Genomic DNA, 20,845 nt, shown 5'->3' with positions numbered 1-20,845 from the left:
ATATGTCACCTCATCACCACCTGATTTAATCCTCATAATTGCCATACTACTACAGCGCAATTGCGTGCAGGCAGCAGGTGTTACACATTGCCTCCTCACCATCTGCCAAACACCTCTGAAAAGCATTCTGAGCACAGATCACATTTCAGAGGAGTATCGAACTCTGCTGCACTTGTGAACAGGCCTACAAAGAAGGGAGGATGCCCAGATTACAATAATATGTCTTTCTGTGTGCAGAATTAATTCCTAGTTTACACCTGCAGCTGGAAAGGTGGTAAAAACAGGTGGCTGAGCCACATTTTTACTGGTGCCTGATTGCCCCCATTAACAGGTTTCTGGCATCACATGTGTTCATTATACCCCAAAAAGGAGCTGCGGTAAGTCAAGTGAAGTGTTCAGTGAAAGCCATCAGTTTTCTGTGTAAAAGTGGGGAAAACCCAACAGTGCTTCCCAGGAAAGTGGAAGATATTGTAATTGGGATCCCAGCACTGTGCTAAAAGATGTGGGAATCAGGTCAGTCAGAGAGGGGATTCTGGGACCTTCTCATTTTACAAGAAGGGAAAAAGCTGTCCTTCCTCCCACAATGCATAGCGATGCTAGAGCCCTGCCTAGGTTGCCATGACAGTTGTTGTGGAAGCTTTCTGTCTCTATGGTAACAGGATACACAGACGAGCCAGTGTAGATGGGAAGTGTCAGTGAATTCAGGAGACACCGATCACAGAGGAGGAGAGGGAGCTGGATGAGGAGGTGACTACAAATCCTACACACAGGCAGCCTGTGGAACTACAGCTCCCAGCATGACTCTGCAGGAGCACAGGATTTCCCCATACTGACAGCCCTACACGGCAGATGGTGACATTACTGTGTGTGCTGCTGGTGACAAGGAAAGGCATCTGTAATCAGATATCATTTATAACATTATAACCTATTTATAACCTAACCTTAGGCCTTGTGTTTGCTTTTGATCTACTAAACACTTCCCTTCATATACTACTGCATGTGTTCATGTTTAGACTGATACTGCGTATTATCTCATCTCATTTTAATTTGGTTTATCTACTGACCATACACTATGCAATCTGATTGTACATTCTCCTTTAGATCTACCTACCACTACGTAGTATAGGGGCCTGCCAGATATGATACACATTGACTGGACTGTTTAGGATTGTCCCTTATATTACATAGTTTTGGTAAATCTGGAGTACAGAGATTGTACAATCAGATTGCCTAGTGTGTGGCCAGATTGATGAGTGCTGGAAGGGAGTGATCTAAAGAGCACCTGTTACATAGCAGGGGCTCACAGCACTGAAAACCTTTGTCCTCCAATACATACAGGTGAGCCACTTTTCAAAGGTGAAGATGAATGTTTGCCAGAGTGCTGGTGTGTGTTCATAAAGAGAAATTCCTCACCAGTACACCTTCATTATCGTGTTCATGTTACTGTAGATTGTTCCTGTGTTTCATAATGTAGCCAACACCACTCCCCCCCCACTCCTGCCCCCACCCCCTTCCCAATCATGCCACACTCTGCTTTCTACAAAGTATTACTTTCATTACTCAAATGACCCAATCTGTCCTTCACAATGTCCCCCCATCATCCTCCCACTCCTTCCTTCACAATGTTCCCCATCATCCCCCCACTCCTTCCTTCACAATGTTCCCCATCATCCCCCCACTCCTTCCTTCACAGTATTCCCCATCATCCTCATACTCCTTCCTTCACAATGTCCCCCCATCATCCCCCCACTCCTTCCTTCACAATGTCCCCCCATCATCCTCCCACTCCTTCCTTCACAATGTTCCCCATCATCCCCCCACTCCTTCCTTCACAATGTCCCCCCATCATCCTCCCACTCCTTCCTTCACAATGTCCCCCCATCATCCTCCCACTCCTTCCTTCACAATGTTCCCCATCATCCTCCCACTCCTTCCTTCACAATGTTCCCCATCATCCCCCCACTCCTTCCTTCACAATGTTCCCCATCATTCCCCACTCCTTCCTTCACAATGTTCCCCCATCATCCTCCCACTCCTTCCTTCACAATGTTCCCCCATCATCCCCCCACTCCTTCCTTCACAATGTTCCCCCATCATCCCCCCACTCCTTCCTTCACAATGTCCCCCCATCATCCCCCCACTCCTTCCTTCACAATGTTCCCCATCATTCCCCACTCCTTCCTTCACAATGTTCCCCCATCATCCTCCCACTCCTTCCTTCACAATGTCCCCCCATCATCCTCCCACTCCTTCCTTCACAATGTTCCCCATCATTCCACACTCTGTCCTCCTCAATGTATCCCCATCATTCCACACTCTGCCCTCCTCAATGTATCCCCATCATTCCACACTCTGCCCTCCTCAATGTATCCCCATCATTCCACACTCTGCCCTCCTCAATGTATCCCCATCATTCCACACTCTGCCCTCCTCAATGTATCCCCATCATTCCACACTCTGTCCTCCTCAATGTATCCCCATCATTCCCCACTCTGTCCTCCTCAATGTATCCCCATCATTCCACACTCTGTCCTCCTCACTGTATCCCCATCATTCCACACTCTGCCCTCCTCAATGTATCCCCATCATTCCACACTCTGTTCTCCTAAATGTATCCCCATCAGTCCACACTCTGCCCTCCTCAATGTATCCCCATCATTCCACACTCTGCCCTCGTCAATGTATCCCCATCATTCCACACTCTGTCCTCCTCACTGTATCCCCATCATTCCACACTCTGTCCTCCTCAATGTATCCCCATCATTCCACACTCTGCCCTCCTCAATGTATCCCCATCATTCCACACTCTGCCCTCCTCAATGTATCCCCATCATTCCACACTCTGTCCTCCTCAATGTATCCCCATCATTCCACACTCTGCCCTCCTCAATGTATCCCCATCATTCCACACTCTGCCCTCCTCAATGTATCCCCATCATTCCACACTCTGTCCTCCTCAATGTATCCCCATCATTCCACACTCTGCCCTCCTCAATGTATCCCCATCATTCCACACTCTGTCCTCCTCAATGTATCCCCATCATTCCACACTCTGCCCTCCTCAATGTATCCCCATCATTCCACACTCTGCCCTCCTCAATGTATCCCCATCAGTCCACACTCTGCCCTCCTCAATGTATCCCCATCATTCCACACTCTGCCCTCGTCAATGTATCCCCATCATTCCACACTCTGTCCTCCTCACTGTATCCCCATCATTCCACACTCTGTCCTCCTCAATGTATCCCCATCATTCCACACTCTGCCCTCCTCAATGTATCCCCATCATTCCACACTCTGCCCTCCTCAATGTATCCCCATCATTCCACACTCTGTCCTCCTCAATGTATCCCCATCATTCCACACTCTGCCCTCCTCAATGTATCCCCATCATTCCACACTCTGCCCTCCTCAATGTATCCCCATCATTCCACACTCTGTCCTCCTCAATGTATCCCCATCATTCCACACTCTGCCCTCCTCAATGTATCCCCATCATTCCACACTCTGTCCTCCTCAATGTATCCCCATCATTCCACACTCTGTCCTCCTCACTGTATCCCCATCATTCCACACTCTGTCCTCCTCACTGTATCCCCATCATTCCACACTCTGTCCTCCTCAATGTATCCCCATCATTCCACACTCTGCCCTCGTCAATGTATCCCCATCATTCCACACTCTGTCCTCGTCAATGTATCCCCATCATTCCACACTCTGTCCTCGTCAATGTATCCCCATCATTCCACACTCTGTCCTCCTCAATGTATCCCCATCATTCCACACTCTGCCCTCCTCAATGTATCCCCATCATTCCACACTCTGTCCTCCTCAATGTATCCCCATCATTCCACACTCTGTCCTCCTAAATGTATCCCCATCATTCCCCACTCTGTCTTCCACAATGTATCCCCATCATTCCACACTCTGCCCTCCTCAATGTATCCCCATCATTCCACACTCTGTCCTCGTCAATGTATCCCCATCATTCCACACTCTGCCCTCCTCAATGTATCCCCATCATTCCACACTCTGCCCTCCTCAATGTATCCCCATCATTCCACACTCTGTCCTCGTCAATGTATCCCCATCATTCCACACTCTGTCCTCGTCACTGTATCCTCATCATTCCCCACTCTGTCTTCCACAATGTATTCCCATCATTCTCCACTCCGTCCTCCTCAATGTATCGACCTGCTAATCGGCTGTGTGCAATCACATCCCAGAGCTCTGTGTAGGTAAACACAGAGCTCTGTACAGAGAGAGCAATCTGCAAGGCAGAGATTAGAAACATAGAGATCTAGTAGTAAAACCTTTCACACATTACACATTGGTAGGCATATATTTATCTCCTTGATATTTTTTTTTCCAAAATGTTTGGTCATTTTTCGTTTATATAATAAAAAAACCAGTGGTGATCAAATACCACCAAAAGAAAACTCTATTTGTGTGAAATAAATGTTATAAATTTATTTTGGGTACAGAGTTGCATGACCACGCAATTACCATTTAAAGTAGCGCAGTGCCAAATGGCAAAACATGGCCTAGTCATGAAAGGAGTTAAACCTTCCGGAGCTGACGTGGTTAAGTTGCATTGTGGGTAATGGCTATCATTCTTTGAACCATCTGTAAATTAAGTTGTCCTTGGCAGGTTTTATTTTCTGTTAACCTCCCTAACGGTATTCCCGAGTGTAGCTCGGGGTAAAATGTCAGTACCAAAAGCGGTAACCCCGAGCTACACTCGGGCTTACCATGCGGCGCTGCATAGGGAGTCCCTGCAGCACTTACCTTGTCCTTCGCTCCCGCGATGTGTCCCCTGCAGCGTCCCCGGCCATCTCCTCCAGCGGATGCCGGCATCCGCCTCCTGTGTTCCAGTCCCTGTGACGTCGGGACGTACGGGCGCTGCCGGCGGCGGGAAATTTGAAAATTTAAAAAAAATGTCATTTTTTTCAAAACGATTTTACATAGTAAAACTGCTGTTTCAACCCATTTCACATACATTTTGTCCCGAGTGCTTTGTCCTGTTCCCTGTCTGCATTTTGATTGTTCTTTCTGCCTGGAAACTTAGAAAAGTCCATGGCGTCCAAAAAGTGTCCCTTTAGGTCAAAAGCGGGTTTAGATCAGCTAGAGAACAGTGATAGTAAATCAGAATCACTTGCAGAATTGAGTGATAATGATTCGTGGGGAAATTCGTCATCAGACACTGAAAACAATTTTGCGACTTTGCTCAGTGATGTGCGAACTTGGCGCTATATTTCAAATTTCAGTGTTTTTGGTTTGATTATATTATTGAATTAAATGTATGATTTAGAATCTTATTCAGACAGATTTCAGTGAGTTATTCCTAAAAATTACAGCCTACAATAAAAAAACTACATATTTCCATGCAAAATAATGGTACCGCTTTCAGCACCAAAAATATGAAATAATCATACCGCTAGGGAGGTTAAAGACACGCACACCCAGGTCTCATACATTTTTTGGGGTGATTTTTTTAATGCTGCATTGTTCATCATACAACATTCATTGCAAGTCAGTACCTTAAAGTGAACCTCTTGGCTGCTACACATTAGTTGTTTTGCTGATTTGCCTGTATTGCCAGTATTTACTGAAACGTCAAATGGTGGAAAATAAAAGTGAATTTACATAGCAGATGATCAATGTTTTTATTACAGGTAGTAGAGCTGCCCTGGAACATGTTGTCAGTCCCCATCCATATCCCCACAGACTCTACATATGCAGATCCTGGATCCAGTTGCACGTAAGTTTGTTCATTGCTGTGTAATCTGTGGGTCAAGAAATATACTATACACACACTATATAACCAGAAGTAAGTATGTCCATCTCATCATTATGAGATTGTTGGACATCACATTCCAAAACCATAGACATTTAATGGAGTCACCTCTCTTCTTCTGGGAAGACTTGTGAGTGTGTGTGAATTTGTGCCCATTCACCCAAAACTGCATGTGTAAGGGGGGGATTTACTACAACTGCATAGCACACAGAATCTGGTGCATCTGTGCATAGTAACCAATCAGCTTCCAGCTTTTGTTGTTAAAGCCTAATTGAACAAGCTGAAGTTAGAAGCTGATTGGTTAAAATGCACAGCTGTACCAGATTCTGCGTGCACCAGATTTAGCAAATCTCTCCCCAAGTCTCTATGGTTGTACAGGTCCTAGAAATCAGGAAATTTGGAGCCATAGAATGTTCTGATAAACGGTTGATGGTAGTAGTAATAATAATAGAAGATTTTCTGTGTCTCAGAGAGTCTCTAGTATTATCTGTTTTCTACAGAACTCCAAAGACAGCCAGCACTGCTCACGATGCAGAGGAGACAGAAAGCAGTGTATTGGACTACACTGAGCGATCCCAGGACACCAACAGAAATGACACCCATCCACCCAAGGGGCAATCGTTCACTATGGATAAATTAACAAAAGCTGAAATGAGGGTGGAGCAGTTCATTAATGACAATGAGGTGAGAGGGTGACAATTACTTTTATTGCACTGTATTCTGTGGTTATACAGTAGTATTGTACATTGCACCGATCAGTCAAAACGTTATGACCACTGATGGGTTAAGTGAATAACATTAATTATCTCGTTTACAATAGCATCTGAAAGTCAGTGGGATATACACTCACTGGCCACTTTATTAGGTACACCCGTTCAATTTCTTGGGAACACAAATTGCTAATCAGCCAATCGCATGACAGCAACTCCTTTAACCACTTCCAGACCGGACACTTTTACCCCCTTCCTGACCAGGGCAATTTTCAGCTTTCAGCTCTATCACACTTTAAATGCGCAATTGCGCGGTAATGCAAAACTGTGCCCAAATTCATTTTTTACCATTTTTTTGAGACAGATAAAGCTTTATTTTGGTGGTATTTATTCACCGCTGGGATTTTATTTTTTTTTCTATGTAAAAGGAAAAGTCCCAAAATTTTGAAAAAAAGTGTTTTTTTATAAACTTTTGCAAATAAATAATATTCCATCATAAATCTTCACCAAAATTTATTCCGTTATCTTTTTAGTAAAAAAAAAAAATCCAAATTAGTTTATAACCAAAAATTATAATTTGTAAACATTTTTTTATACATTTTTATTTTATATTTTTATATTATTATTTTTTATTTTTATTTTTTTTTTTTTACATACTGTCACCCTAGCAGTACAGTGTCACCATGGTGACACTGTACTACTTGTGGGGGGTGATGAGGATTTTTTTTTTTTACACTGATTGCTTTTACACCCATATAGGATGTAAAAGCAATCATTTTTCTTTCTCTCTGTCTGCATTCTTGCACTCATTGAGAAGTACTGAGTGAGCTGTGATTGGTCACAGCTTGTCACATGGTACAAGGCTGTTGTGAATAGCATTGTACCATGTGACCTCTGTGATCATTCACAGATTTCACACGTAGTAAGCAATGATGTCACAAGTGACATCTTGCTTACTACTTTGCATGTGATCACTGATTGGCCAATCAGTGATCACATGATCGGGACCTCGTACAGAGGTCCGGTCCGACGATCAGTGTTTCACTGTGTCCGGAGGACACAGCGGGCACTGGATCGCGGTGCTGCGCGCTCCCAGGGAGCGCGCACAAGCAGGGTGCGGGGAGGCCGTTTATAAACGGCCACCCGACCCTGCAGTGCCACCGTCCGGCCGTTTATATGCAATGGCCGGTCGGGAAGTGGTTAAGCATGTAGATGTGGTGAAGATGAATTGCTGATGTTCAAACCGAGCATTGGAATGAGAAAGAAAGGGGATTTAAGTGACTTTGAAGGTGAAACAGGAAGGTGCTTCTAAGCGCAGTATTCCAGGTCAACTTTAATAAAAAGCAGTTAAAAACACTTACAATGTAGTAGTACAAACAGGCTCTAATGTAATCCGTCAGTAGCAGGGCTCTATCCTCTGAGCGATGGAGCTGCTGTGCCAGCCAGCAGCTGCAGGGGGAGCTTGAGGAGAGGTGCTAAAGATGGCCGCCGCTCTGTTCGGACCACTGGAGCACATGCTGGAACACACACTGTCCACGGACCGGAAGTGACGTGAGCATGGAGTGGTGACACATTTCAGAGCATGAGCAGAGCTCCATCTTCAAGACCAAGAAGTAGGAGCTCTGCTCATGCTCCCCTAACTACGTATATAACATAATCAAAACTGAGAATTGCTCTTCTGTATGAGATTCTCTTGGGAAATGTATTCCATACTAACAATTTGACCTTTGTAACCTGCCTTTGGCGTTCGCTAGTATTGAGCTATGTATCTGGTTTTCGATTTTTGTATTGAAAAATGCTTAATACAAAACTGTTATTTAACCACTTGCCTACAGGGCACTTATACCCCCTTCTTTCCCAGGCCAGTTTTCAGCTTTCAGTGCATTCGCACTTTGAATGACAATTGCGCGGTCATGCAACACTGTACCCATATGAAATTTTTACTATTTTTTTTTAGACAGATAGCGCTTTCTTTTGGTGGTATTTAATCACCTCTGGGTTTTATATTTTTTGCTAAACAATCCAAAAACAACTGAAAATTTTGAAAAAATAACGTTTTTTCTTTGTTTTTGTTATAAAATTTTGTAAATAAGTGATAGCTGATGTGCGCTAATGAGGCTGCAGTGATGAGCACTGATAGGCTGCACTGATGGGCACTGATAGGTGGCACTGATGGGCATTGATGAGGAGGCACTAGTAGGTGGCACTGATGGGCATTGACAGGCATCACTGATGGGCACTGAAAGGCAGCACTCATATATGGCACTGATAGACGGCACTGACTGGCACTGTTAGGCAGCACTGATGGGCACTGATATGCGGCACTGATGCGTATTGATAGGCGGCACTGACTGGCACTGATAGGCGGCACTGACTGGCACTGATTGGCAGCACTGATAGGTGGCACTGACTGGCATTGATAGGTGGCACTGACTGGCACTGGTAGGTGACACTGAAAGGCAGCTCAGATGGGCACTGATATGTGGCATTGCTGTGCACTTGTAGGAACTGATATGTGGCACTGATGGGCACTGGCAGGTGGCATTGATGAGTACTGACAGCTGGCACTGATGAGCACTGACAGGTGGCACAGCTGGGGCTACACTGACCATCAGGGCACACTGATCATTAGTGCCCTGATGATCAGTGTACATGCCCCCTCTGAGGAATGCTGATTACCAGCTCTCCTCTCCTCTCGAGCTGTCAGCATGACAGCTCGTGAGGAGAGAAATGCCAATAACCGGCATTTCCCTGTTTACATGCGATCAGCTGTGATTGGTCACAGCTGATCACATGACCGAGCCGACATCTTCAGCTCTTTCCGTTGATCGGTGATCCGCTGTGTCCGAGGGACACAGTGCACCTCTGATCGCCGCACTGCTCACTCCCAGAGCCGCACATGCACAATTAGAGTGGGAGGAAGTCATATGATGCCTGTCATTACCTTATATGGCAGGCGGGAGGCGGTTAAAAAAAAAAAAAAAGGGGGAACAAGTCAATATTAGGTGGGTGGTCATAAAGTTATGTCTGATCTGTGTATATGCTGGGCTTTTCTAATGAGAATTCTGTCTAAGGTGGCACCTACTATTGGCAGCAAAGAGCATATTTACCAAATTTTCTTTGGTCCTTTATGCATGATTTTATTATTGATTATAATTACACAGGATTTAGATAGCACCACCAATTTGCATAGCTTTACAAAGTGAACCTTACCAATGCAATTCAAGACAAGACAAGAGGGCCCTGCTCGTGACAGCTTACAATCCAAGCATCACAGCTGAAGAGGGGGGAAGTGTAGATGCTGCATGGATACGCTGTCTGTGGGGCATACGTCTGTGCGTGTGCTTTATGCAAGTATTGGTGCATTCCAATGTACATCCAAGTCTTGTAATTGCTGTCTGTGGGGCATACGTCTGTGCGTATGCTTTATGCAAGTATCGGTGCATTCCAATGTACATCCAAGTCTTGTAATTGCTGTCTGTGGGGCATACGTCTGTGCGTGTGCTTTATGCAAGTATCGGTGCATTCCAATGTACATCCGAGTCTTGTAATTGCTGTCTGTGGGGCATACGTCTGTGTGTGTGCTTTATGCAAGTATCGGTGCATTCCAATGTACGTCCGAGTCTTGTAATTGCTGTCTGTGGGGCATACGTCTGTGCGTGTGCTTTATGCAAGTATCGGTGCATTCCAATGTACATCCGAGTCTTGTAATTGCTGTCTGTGGGCAGCTGTATGCAGCAGATGTGGTTCTCAGGGAACTAATGCAGATTCTGGAGGCACACTAACTGTTTGAAGTAATTTGATGCAGTTGAATATATACAAGTATACCCAATCATTTAGCAACAGTGTGATATCCAACTGGAGTGTTTCCAAATGTGGTATAAAATATCTGAATTGTGTTATATGTTAGCTGATATATCGCCTCCTCGTTGCTTGTCAAATGCATCTGAAAAGTGATCCAACTGCTAAATATTTCAAAAATACAAAAATTAACAGTGCTGCGCTAAATCAACTCACAACAATGCATACTATACAGTGCTCCACTGGAGCCATTTGCTGACGTCATCATGCACCAGATGGTTCCCGGACGTTTCTTGTTTTTGCCGGCTTGAGTGGTATTTTGAATTTGCAATCACTGTTCTGTTACATGTAAGTGCAATACTCTGATTAATAGTGATTGTTACACTATGTAGATCATTTGTTTGTCTATTTCTTTCCTGAGCCTATGAGGTTGAAGACCAGAGGTGGCAGATTGAATGACAATGGTGTATGATGGTTCTGTGGAGGAGATGGAAGGACTCTATTGATACCTAATTATATCAGCCATGCTATTTATGACTTCTATTTAATTAGGGGGTCATATATATCTGGTAAGCCTGAATCTTACCACTATTTGGGTGAAGGCTGTGGATTTGCTTCAACAACATTTCTTGGATGAAAGAAATTTTTAGGGACTTTCTTTGTCTAATTAATTGAGGACTTTTCTCTGTTTCATATACATTTTCCAACACTTTTTTTCTGTTTATGAATTGTACATTTTTATATTTAGTTATTTATCAACTGGATATTCGCATATTGGTGGCATTTTTTTGAGTTTTTTTTACCGCAACACTGTGAATTTTTGTATTTTGGTATTTAGGGTGATAATAGTGTGATAGGAGGATTAGTGTGTTTGCTGTTTTTTAATTTCTTATTTTAACATTTTTACACATTTGCTTGCTTTTCTTATTATTATATATGCTAAATATCTTAAACTGCATACACCTGTTAATGGCTTGGTGGCCATTGTCAGTGCTCTATCTTTCTATAAACTGACGTTTTTGGATATACAGTTGGCCAGTGGCTATTGAAGCTAGAGAGTCAATTTCTTTAGTAATATCTAAATTTTTTTCTTCATTACCATTGCCTTACATATAAAACTAACAGCTTTTTTGATAGCTTCTTACAGCTCACAAAGAGTTAATTAAATGTGTGGCGTTGAGCAGAATCATCTATGGGGACAGCCACTGGAAACTTGCTGAGGCTTTCGCCAACCTTGCATATGGCTACCTTAATTATCAAGGTATTTTTTTATTAACAAAAATTAATACAAATAGTAAATACTGCATTGACTGTACATGCCAACAGGGCTCGGCTAGGCTGGCCCATAGGAGGATCAGGCAGCCTCCTTGGGCACAGCAAGCTATGCGGTGGAGGGGGAGCAGTAGTGGGAGAGGGTGGTGGTAGGGAATGTTATCTGTCATGTTCCTCCCTGTGACTCTTCTCCAACCCTTCATCAGCAAATCTCAGCTGTCAAAATGACAGCCAGGTTTTGGTCTGTGTTACAGCAGTGTAATAAGAAGCTTATTAAAGTGCAAACCCAGACTGTTGAGAAACCTAGTTGTTAAATTTTATATGTATATGGTGTGGGTGTGTATATATGTATGTGTGTGTATGTATGTATATACAGTGCAGTGCATGAAAGAAGTATTTGATCCCCTGCTGATTTTGAATGTTTGCCCACTCACAAAGAAATGAACAGTCTAAAAATCTAATGGTAAGTGTATTGTAACACTGAGAGACAGAATAGCAACAAAAAATTCAAAAGAAATGCATGTCTAACAAATTATGCACTGATTTGCATGTTCAAGAGTGAAATAAGTATTTGATCCCCTATCATTCAGCAGGATTTCTGGCTACCAGGTGTCTTTCATATACGTAACAAGCTGAGATTAGAAGCAGTCTCTTAAAGGGAGTGCTGCCAATCTCATTTTGTTACCTGTATAAAAGACAGCTGTCCACATGAGCAATCAAACAGATTCCAAACTCTCCACCATGGCAAAGACCAAATAGCTGTCCAAGGATATCAGGGACAAGATTGTAGACCTACACAAGGCTGGACTGGGCTACAATACTATCGCCAAGCAGCTTGGTGAGAAGGTGACAACAGTTGGTGCAATCATTCGCAAATGGAAGAAACACAAAACAACTGTCAGTCTCCCTAGGTCTGGTGCACCATGCAAGTTCTCAGCTCATGGACTGTCAGTGATCATGAGAACAGTGAGGAATCATCCCAGAACTACACGTGAGGATCTTGTCAATGATCTCCAGGCAGCTGGGGCCACAGTCACCAAGAAAACAATTGGTAACACACAAGCCGACAAGGATTGAAATCCTGCAGTGCCCGCAAGGTCCCTCTGCTCAAGAAAGCACATGTCCAGGCACATCTGAAGTTTGCCGCTGAACATCTGAATGATGCAGAGGAGGACTGGTTGAAAGTGTTGTGGTCAGATGAGACCAAAATCGAGCTCTTTGGCATGAACTCAACTCGCCGTGTTTAAAGGAAGAGGAATGCTGCCTATGACTCCAAGAACACCATCCCAACTGTCAAACATGGTGGTGGAAACATTCTGCTTTGGGGGTGTTTTTCTGCTAAGGGGACAGGACAACTGCACCGCATCAAAGGGACGATGGACGGGGCAATGTACCATCAAATCTTGGGTGAGAACCTTCTTCCCTCAGCCAGGGCATTGAAAATGGGTCATGGATGGGTGTTCCAGCATTGCAATGACCCAAAACACATGGCCAAGGCAACAAAGGAGTGGCTCAAGAAGAAGCACATTAAGGTCCTAGAGTTTCCTAGCTAGTCTCCAGACCTTAATCCGATTGAAAATCTGTGGAAGGAGCTGAAAGTTCGAGTTGCCAAATGTCAGCCACCAAACCTTAATGACTTGTAGAGGATCTGCCAAGAGGAGTGGGCCAAAATCCCTCCTGAGTTGTGTGCAAACCTGATGGCCAACTACAGGAAATGCCTGACCTCTTTGATTGCCAAAAAGGGATTTGCCACCAAGTACTAAGTCATGTTTTGTGAAGGGGATCAAATACTTATTTCCCTCATGAACATGCCAATCAGTGCATCATTTGTTAGACATGCATTTCTTTTGAATTTTTTGTTGTTATTCTGTCTCTCAGTGTTACAATACACCTACCATTCAATTTTTAGGCGGATCATTTTTTTGTGAGTGGGCAAACATGCAAAATCAGCAGGGGATCAAATACTTCTTTCATTTTTTATATATATATATATATATATATATATATATATATATATATATATATTGCCAAAAGTATTGGGACGCCTGCCTTTACACCTTTACACGCACGTGAACTTTAATGGCATCCCAGTCTTAGTATGTAGGGGTATTGAGTTGGCCTACCCTTTGCTGCTATAACAACTTCAACTCTTCTGGGAAGGCTGTCCACAAAGTTTAGAAGTGTGTCTATGGGAAGGTTTGACCATTCTTCCAGAAGCGCATTTGTGAGGTCAGGCACTGATGTCGGACAAGAAGGCCTGGCTCGCAGTCTCCACTCTAATTCATCCCAAAGGTGTTCTATCTGGTTGAGGTCAGGTCTCTGTGCAGGCCAGTCAAGTTCCTCCACCCCAATCTTGCTCATCCATGTCTTTATGGATCTTGCTGTGCAGTCATGTTGGAATGGGCCATCTCCAAACTGTTCCTACAAAGTTGGGAGCATGAAATTGTGCAAAATGTCTTGGTATGCTGACGCCTTAAAAGTTCCCTTCACTGGAGCTAAGGGCCAAGCCCAACCCCTGAAAAAAAAACCCACACCATAATCCCCCCTCCACCAAACTTTACACTTGGCACAATGCAGTCAGGCAAATACTGTTCTCCTGGCAACCTCCAAACCCAGACACGTCCATCAGATTGCCAGACAGAGAAGTGTGATTCGTCACCCCAGAAAACACGTCTCCACTCCTCTAGAGTCCAGTGGCGGTGTGCTTTACACCACTGCACCCGACACTTTGCATTGCACTAGGTGATGTGAGGCTTGGATGCAGCTGCTCGGCCATGGAAACCCATTCCATGAAGCTCTCTATGCACTGTTGTTTTGCTAATCTGAAAGCCACATGAAGTTTGGAGGTCTTTAACTATTGACTCTGCAGACAGTTGGCAACTTCTGTGCACTGTGCACTTCAGCATGCCCTGATTCCGCTCTGTTATTTTACGTGGCCTACCACTTGGTGGCTGAGTTGCTGTTGTTCCCAGTTGCTTCCACTTTGTTATAATAGCACTAATAGTTGACCGTGGAATATTTAGTAGCAAGGAAATTTCACGAATGGATTTATTGCACAGGTGGCAACCTATCATGGTACCACACTTGAATTCACTGAGCTGAGAGGGACTCATTCTTTCAGAAATGTTTGTAGAAGCAGTCTGCATGCCTAGGGGCTTGATTTTATGACTTGGAACACCTATATCTAATAATTTGGAGTGGTTTCCCAATACGTTTGGCAACATAGTGTGTGTGTATGTATATGTGTGTGTACATATATATATATATATATATATATATATATATATATATATATATATATATATAGTGACAGTGTGGCGATCTGTCACGATATACAAAGGATATTTCATCTGGGTTTCTCAACAAAGCAGATTGAGGGGCTCCAGGGCACTTGTTTGATGCTGAGGAAAGTGGCTTTTCACTTTCCTCATTTGTTTGTAAAGTCCATTTTGGGACCTGGAGCCTGGACATTTCAAACAGTGGGGATGTAGGAGTTAAAGTAAAACCTGTGCGTGGTTCTCAAAAAGAAAGTGATGTCACTAATGTCTGCCAGTCACAGGTTGGTAGTGGGCTAGTACAGCCCACAAGAGCTAAAAATGCTGATGATATTGGTTATAATGAGAAATATACTGCTGTTAGGAAAACCCTGAGCTCTTGCAGTGCAAAAGCTGTAATTAAAGATGGGTCATTTCCCATAGCAACTGGTGGTAAGACAGCACAGAAATCTCCATGGGACACCATGTATTGGAGTCGGAGGTTGCCCTGGACAACCGCGATGTCACTCTGGTGGGGCAGAGTGGAACTGCACCTTGTAATAGGAGTGTGTTGATGCAGTCTACTAATACTGAAAGTGTTCAGGTAAACAGCAGGTTAATAAAGCCTATGAAAAATGTAAATATGTGGGTAATTCAGGAAGCCCCACCAGAGCAAAGTGGTGGATGTGAGGTATTGCAACCTGCAGTTGGAAAACAGGTGTTACCCATGTTTGGCATGATCCAGAGTGATTTGTGCAATGGATCTGCAAATAAGCCCGTCTATTCTTATGTGTCTCTTTGGGCGGATGGATCGGTGCTGAGGAGCACTGGCAAATTGAGCACATATACAATGGATTGGGATAGTTGGGGTAAAAGGCTAATCTCATTGATAGATGAGGCTTTTATGCAAAAAAATAAGGTGGACACTGTTTCTGCTGTGCCGGCAGGAGGGTCTATAGAACAGCCTATAGCTAAGAGCGAGCATACAGCAGAGACTTTGTCTGTGACCCACAAAAGTCATGTTGGCATGGAGTATCAAAATGATGTTGTCACTGGGAATGATCGGGGGCAACTTATGGATGCTGAGTCTGAGACATTGAGAGTGAGCCCAGCATCTGGTAGCGCACTGGTAAAGCACCAGGCTGTGGTTACCTCCAGATGGGAAGACGTCTCTTTAAAAGTTGCAGCTTCTCTAGTCTTAGCAGGTGAGTCTCTCAGCGTTCCCAGTGTCATAAATATATTCAGGAAGTACTTGGGTCTGGAGCCAAGTGACTGGGTTGTAACACAAGTATTAAAGGAAATGCTTGAACTTTGGGATGTACAGCCAATCTGTACTGGGGTGTCTCCTCCACAGTCAGATTGTCTGGTACTGTGGAGTACCACTAGGTGAAGCACCGAATGGCTGGTTGTACAGATCAAAGGGAAACAAGAAAGAAGTGGTTTATTTTTTAATTTGTTGATGGTGTTAAAAGTTGCCTGTGGGTACGCTGCAGGACTACCGGTAAATGTGATATATGAGAGAGGTTTTGGAGAAATGAAAAATGAGTCAAAAAAGGTTTCACCTCCTAACAGCCAGGTGGGAAGCATTTCTGCTGCTATGGTCCAGGATGGTGCTGGTCAGTTGTCAGTGAAGGGCGTGTTTACTGCACCAGTGGACAAACCACATGAGATGGAAGGGCCGAGCATGGACCAGAGAACAGCAGAGATCCTGAGCAGGGCTCAGATGGATGTGCTTAAAGAAACCAGGGTCATTGGGCCAAAAAGAGGTTTATGTAGCAGGTCTGATAAGACGCCTGAAATACAGGAACAGATGGTATGTGAAAACTGGCAAAATGGATCAGAAGAGAGCTCATCTGTTCAAGATTTGGATACAGATCCAAGTGGTGTAGGAAAAGTCAAAATCGTGGGACAGCCACCTGCAGAGTACATGACACCAGGTGAAGTGGCATCTTATGAGGTTCCCGTGGGTGATGGCTGCCCTATGGTGTGTGTGCCCTCTCCAGACACTGTCCCAACAAATGCTGGAAAATTATATTGAGAGGTGTAATATTGATTGGAATATATCTGTTCATGGTAAACTGAATGCTGTGGTGATGAGTCATGCAGGTTTGATATCCAAAGGTCCCAGAAATAAGAGGGGTGGCCCTGGTGTAAATACAGTAGAAATAGGTCCCTTACAGCACTGGGACAGTAATATTGAGGGAGGTATTAGGAAACCTTAGAACCTGAAGCAAAGAGGCAGAAAGGTCGATAGAAAGACCAGGAGGACCCCATTAAGATTTTAGGAGAGAAAGTGTTTATGGAAGTGCACCTGGAAAAAGAGTAGGGAAGGTCTGATTAGAGCCCATAGCAGAGTGACAATGGGGCTTGGGGAGAGACACCAAAGGAGTCATTGGGTAGAGTTCCCCTTTAGTAAAGGTATGGTCAGACAAGATTGGACCCCTGTAAGTGAGAGCTGGCACAGAGGTGCCAGAAGCTCTAGGTTGTGTGTTTCACCCTCCAGGACGAAACAAAGGGGGGGGGGATATGTGACAGTGTGGCGATCTGTCACAATATAAAAATTATATTTCACCTGGGATTCTCAACAAGGCAGGTTGAGGGGCTCCAGGGTACTTGTTTGATATAGAGGAAAGTGGCTTTTCACTTTCCTCATTTGTTTGTAAAGTCCATTTTGGGACCTGGAGCCTGGACATTTCAAAGTAATTTGGGAGGGATTAAATCACCAATCCTGGGACCAGGTTTTGGGAATGGCCAGGGTTCTGGGCTCCACCCTCCCGAGGAGTCCATGTGGGTCTAAGGGAGTATCCACAAGTGTGCATAGTGGCACAGTATAGTCTGAGAGCAGAGCCCAAGCCTGTGGGCTGGAGAAGCAGGAGTGCTGGGAAAGGGCGCTAACCCAGTTGCAGGGTGTTGTACATGAATGGCCAACAGGACCGAGGCATGAAGCCTGAGCAGCAGTGCTGCAAAAGAGAGCCAGGAGGCTGAATATTTTAGTTTGTATTTATGGTGGATACCCCTGCGTGGGAAACCTGTTAAATGGAACTTTCTTTTAAATAAAATTGGGCAAAAACAGCCCTTAAAAAGAGAGCGCGTGGCTGTGTATTGTTAAAGCTCTACCCTTGGTGCTAGTTCCCCCCCCCCAAAAAAAAAAATATATATATATATACAGTTGTGTTCAAAATAATAGCAGTGTGTTGAAAAAAGTGAATAAAGCTCAAAATCCTTCTAATAGCTTTTACTTCCATACACACAAATGCATTGGGAACACTACACATTCTATTCCAAATCAACACATGAAGAAAAATATATCAAATTTGTGTTGTTCCTCTAACAAAATGGAAGAAAAGTGAATATTAGACGGTTCAAAAAAATAGCAGTGTTTGTATTCTTCTTTACAAACTCAAACATTCACTATATAAACTGAAAAATGTTTGAAGATTTTGCTTTTCTTTGAATCACTTAATGAATATTTCGTTGTATAAGCACTGTTTCTGAGAACTGCTGTACATCTGTGTTGCATGGAGTCAACGAACCTCTGGCACCTATGAACAGGTATTCCAGCCCAGGATGATCGGACTACATTCCACAGTTCTTCTCTATTTCTTGGTTTTGCCTCAGAAACTGCATTTTTGATGTCACCCCACAAGTTTTCTATTGGATTAAGATCCGGGGATTGGGCTGTGCACTCCATAACGTCAATCTTGTTGGTCTGGAACCAAGATGTTGCACGTTTACTGGTGTGTTTGGGGTCGTTGTCTTGTTGGAACACCCATTTCAAGGGCATTTCCTCTTCAGCATAAGGCAGCATGACCTCTTCAAGTATTCTGATGTATTCAAACTGATCCATGATCCCTGGTATGCGATAAATAGGCCCAACACCGTAGTATGAGAAACATCCCCATATCATGATGCTTGCGCAACCATGCTTCACTGTCTTCACAGTGTACTGTGGCTTGAATTCAGTGTTTGGGGGTCGTCTGACAAACTGTCTCCGACCACTAGACCCAAAAAGAACAATCTTACTTTCATCAGTCCACATTTCTCTTTAGCCCAGTCAATGTGCTCTTTGGCAAATTGTAACCTCCTCAGCACATGTCTTTTTTTCAACAGTGGGACTTTGCGGGGGCTTCTTGCAGAAAGCTTGGCTTCACATAGGCGTCTTCTAATTGTAACAGTACTCACAGGTAACTTTACACCTTCTTTGATCTTCCTGGAGCTGATTGTTGGCTGAGTCCTTGTCATTTTGGCTGTTCTTCTATCCATTCGAATGGTAGTTTTCCGGTGTCTTCCACGTCTTTCAGGTTTTGGTTGCCATTTTAAAGCATTTTCGATCATTTTAGCTGAGCAGCCTATAATTTTTGCACTTCTTTATATGTTTTCCCCTCTCCAATCAACTTTTAAATCGAGGTAAGCTGTTCTTCTGAACAATGTCTGGAACGACCCATTTTCCTCAGAATTTCAGAGAGAAATGCACTGTAACCAGCATGTACAACATTTGCTGCCTTCCTTCCTTAAATAAGGGCAATAATTGCCACCTGTTTTTCAAAGAATGGATGACCTCATTAACAGAACTCCACACTGCTATTATTTTGAACATGCCCCTTTCAATTAGTGATTCAATTACACAGAATCAGAAGCATGCATGTCATGACTGTTGGGTCTGTTGGATTTCTATTACTCTACTACACCTGCTAGTAAATTATTTGCCATGTACAAATATCATTTCTACCAAAAACAGTGATTGATCAGGTTAGTGATGTCTGACTGCTATTATTTTGAACACAGCTGTATATGTATATTGCTCAGAAAAATTAAAGGAACACTTTGAAAACACATCAGATTTCAATGGGGAAAAATATGCTGGATATCTATACTGATATGGACTGGGTAATGTGTTAGGATCGTAAAGATGCCCCATCATTTGATGGAAATGAAAATTATCAACCAACAGAGGACTGAATTCAAAGACGCCCTGAACATCAAAGTGAAAAAATTATGCAGCAGGCTAGTCCATTATGCTGAAATTTCATTGCAGCAACTCAAAATGGTATTCAGTAGTTTGTATGGCCCCCATGTGCTTGTATGTATGCCTGATAACGTCGGGGCGTGCCCCTAATGAGATGACGGATGGTGTCCGGGGGTATTTCCTCCCAGATCTGGACCAGGGCATCACTGAGCTCCTGGACAGTCTGAGGCGCAACCTGGCAGCGTCGGATGGACCGAAACATGATATCCCAGAGATGTTCTATTGGATTTAGGTCAGGCGAGTGTGGGGGCCATTCAATTGTATCAATTCCTTCATTCTCCTGGGACTGCCTGCATACTTTTGCCACATGAAGCTGGGCATCTTTGTGCACCAGGAGTAACCCAGGACCCACTGTGCACCAGCGTAGGGTCTGACAGTGGGTCCAAGTATTTCATCCCGATACCTAATGGCAGTCAGGGTGCCATTGTCTAGCCTATAGAGGTCTGTGCGTCCCCTCATGAATATGCCTCCCCAGACCATCACTGACCCACCACCAAAACGGTCATGCTGAACGATGTTACAGGCAGCATAACATTCTGCATGGCTTCTCCAGACCCTTTCAGGTCTGTCACATGTGCTCAGGGTGAACCTGCTCTCATCTGTGAAAAGCACAGGGAGTCAGTGGCAGACCTGCCAATTCAGGGGTTCAATGGCAAATGCCAATCAAGATCCATGGTGCCGGGCCCTCAGGCCACCCTTATGAAGTATTTTTCTGATTGGACAGATACATTCAAACCTGTGGCCTGCTGGTGGTGTGTATGTGTGTGTGTGTATATGTATATATGTGTGTGTGTGTGTGTATATATAGGCCCTCACAGGACTGTGGAATGCAGTTCACCCAAAAAAATCCTTTAGGGCTCATTTGTGCATTGTGGTACGTAACTATGTAAAATGCATGTTACTGCAACACATGGTACCATGCCATCCATTTAGTCACACAGCTACAGTAGTGATCAATGCACCAGCTTCTCAGCACACCTGAATG

At 44.0% G+C, this 20,845-nt stretch overlaps 1 protein-coding gene across 5 annotated transcripts in view; it reads left to right on the top strand.

Moving 5' to 3' along the window:
- Positions 1–20,845, top strand: part of TTC23L (tetratricopeptide repeat domain 23 like) — a 67,461-nt gene that overhangs the window by 23,633 nt on the left and 22,983 nt on the right. For 2 of the 5 annotated variants that reach the window (XM_089689440.1, XM_089689439.1), the window contains exons 1-3: positions 5,661–5,761; positions 6,298–6,481; positions 11,446–11,569. In XM_089689440.1, the coding sequence (XP_089545566.1) occupies positions 5,661–5,761; positions 6,298–6,481; positions 11,446–11,569 (409 nt within the window). The other 3 variants (XM_089689441.1, XM_089689443.1, XM_089689442.1) reach the window with 3 other exon arrangements.

The sequence above is a fragment of the Staurois parvus genome, unplaced genomic scaffold, assembly GCF_062004578.1.
Source record: "Staurois parvus isolate SC_StPar_1 unplaced genomic scaffold, SC_StPar_1.0 ptg000475l, whole genome shotgun sequence".
NCBI lineage: Eukaryota > Metazoa > Chordata > Amphibia > Anura > Ranidae > Staurois > Staurois parvus.
Note: the sequence above shows the minus strand (reverse complement) of the source record. Positions and strands in the feature narration are given on the sequence as shown.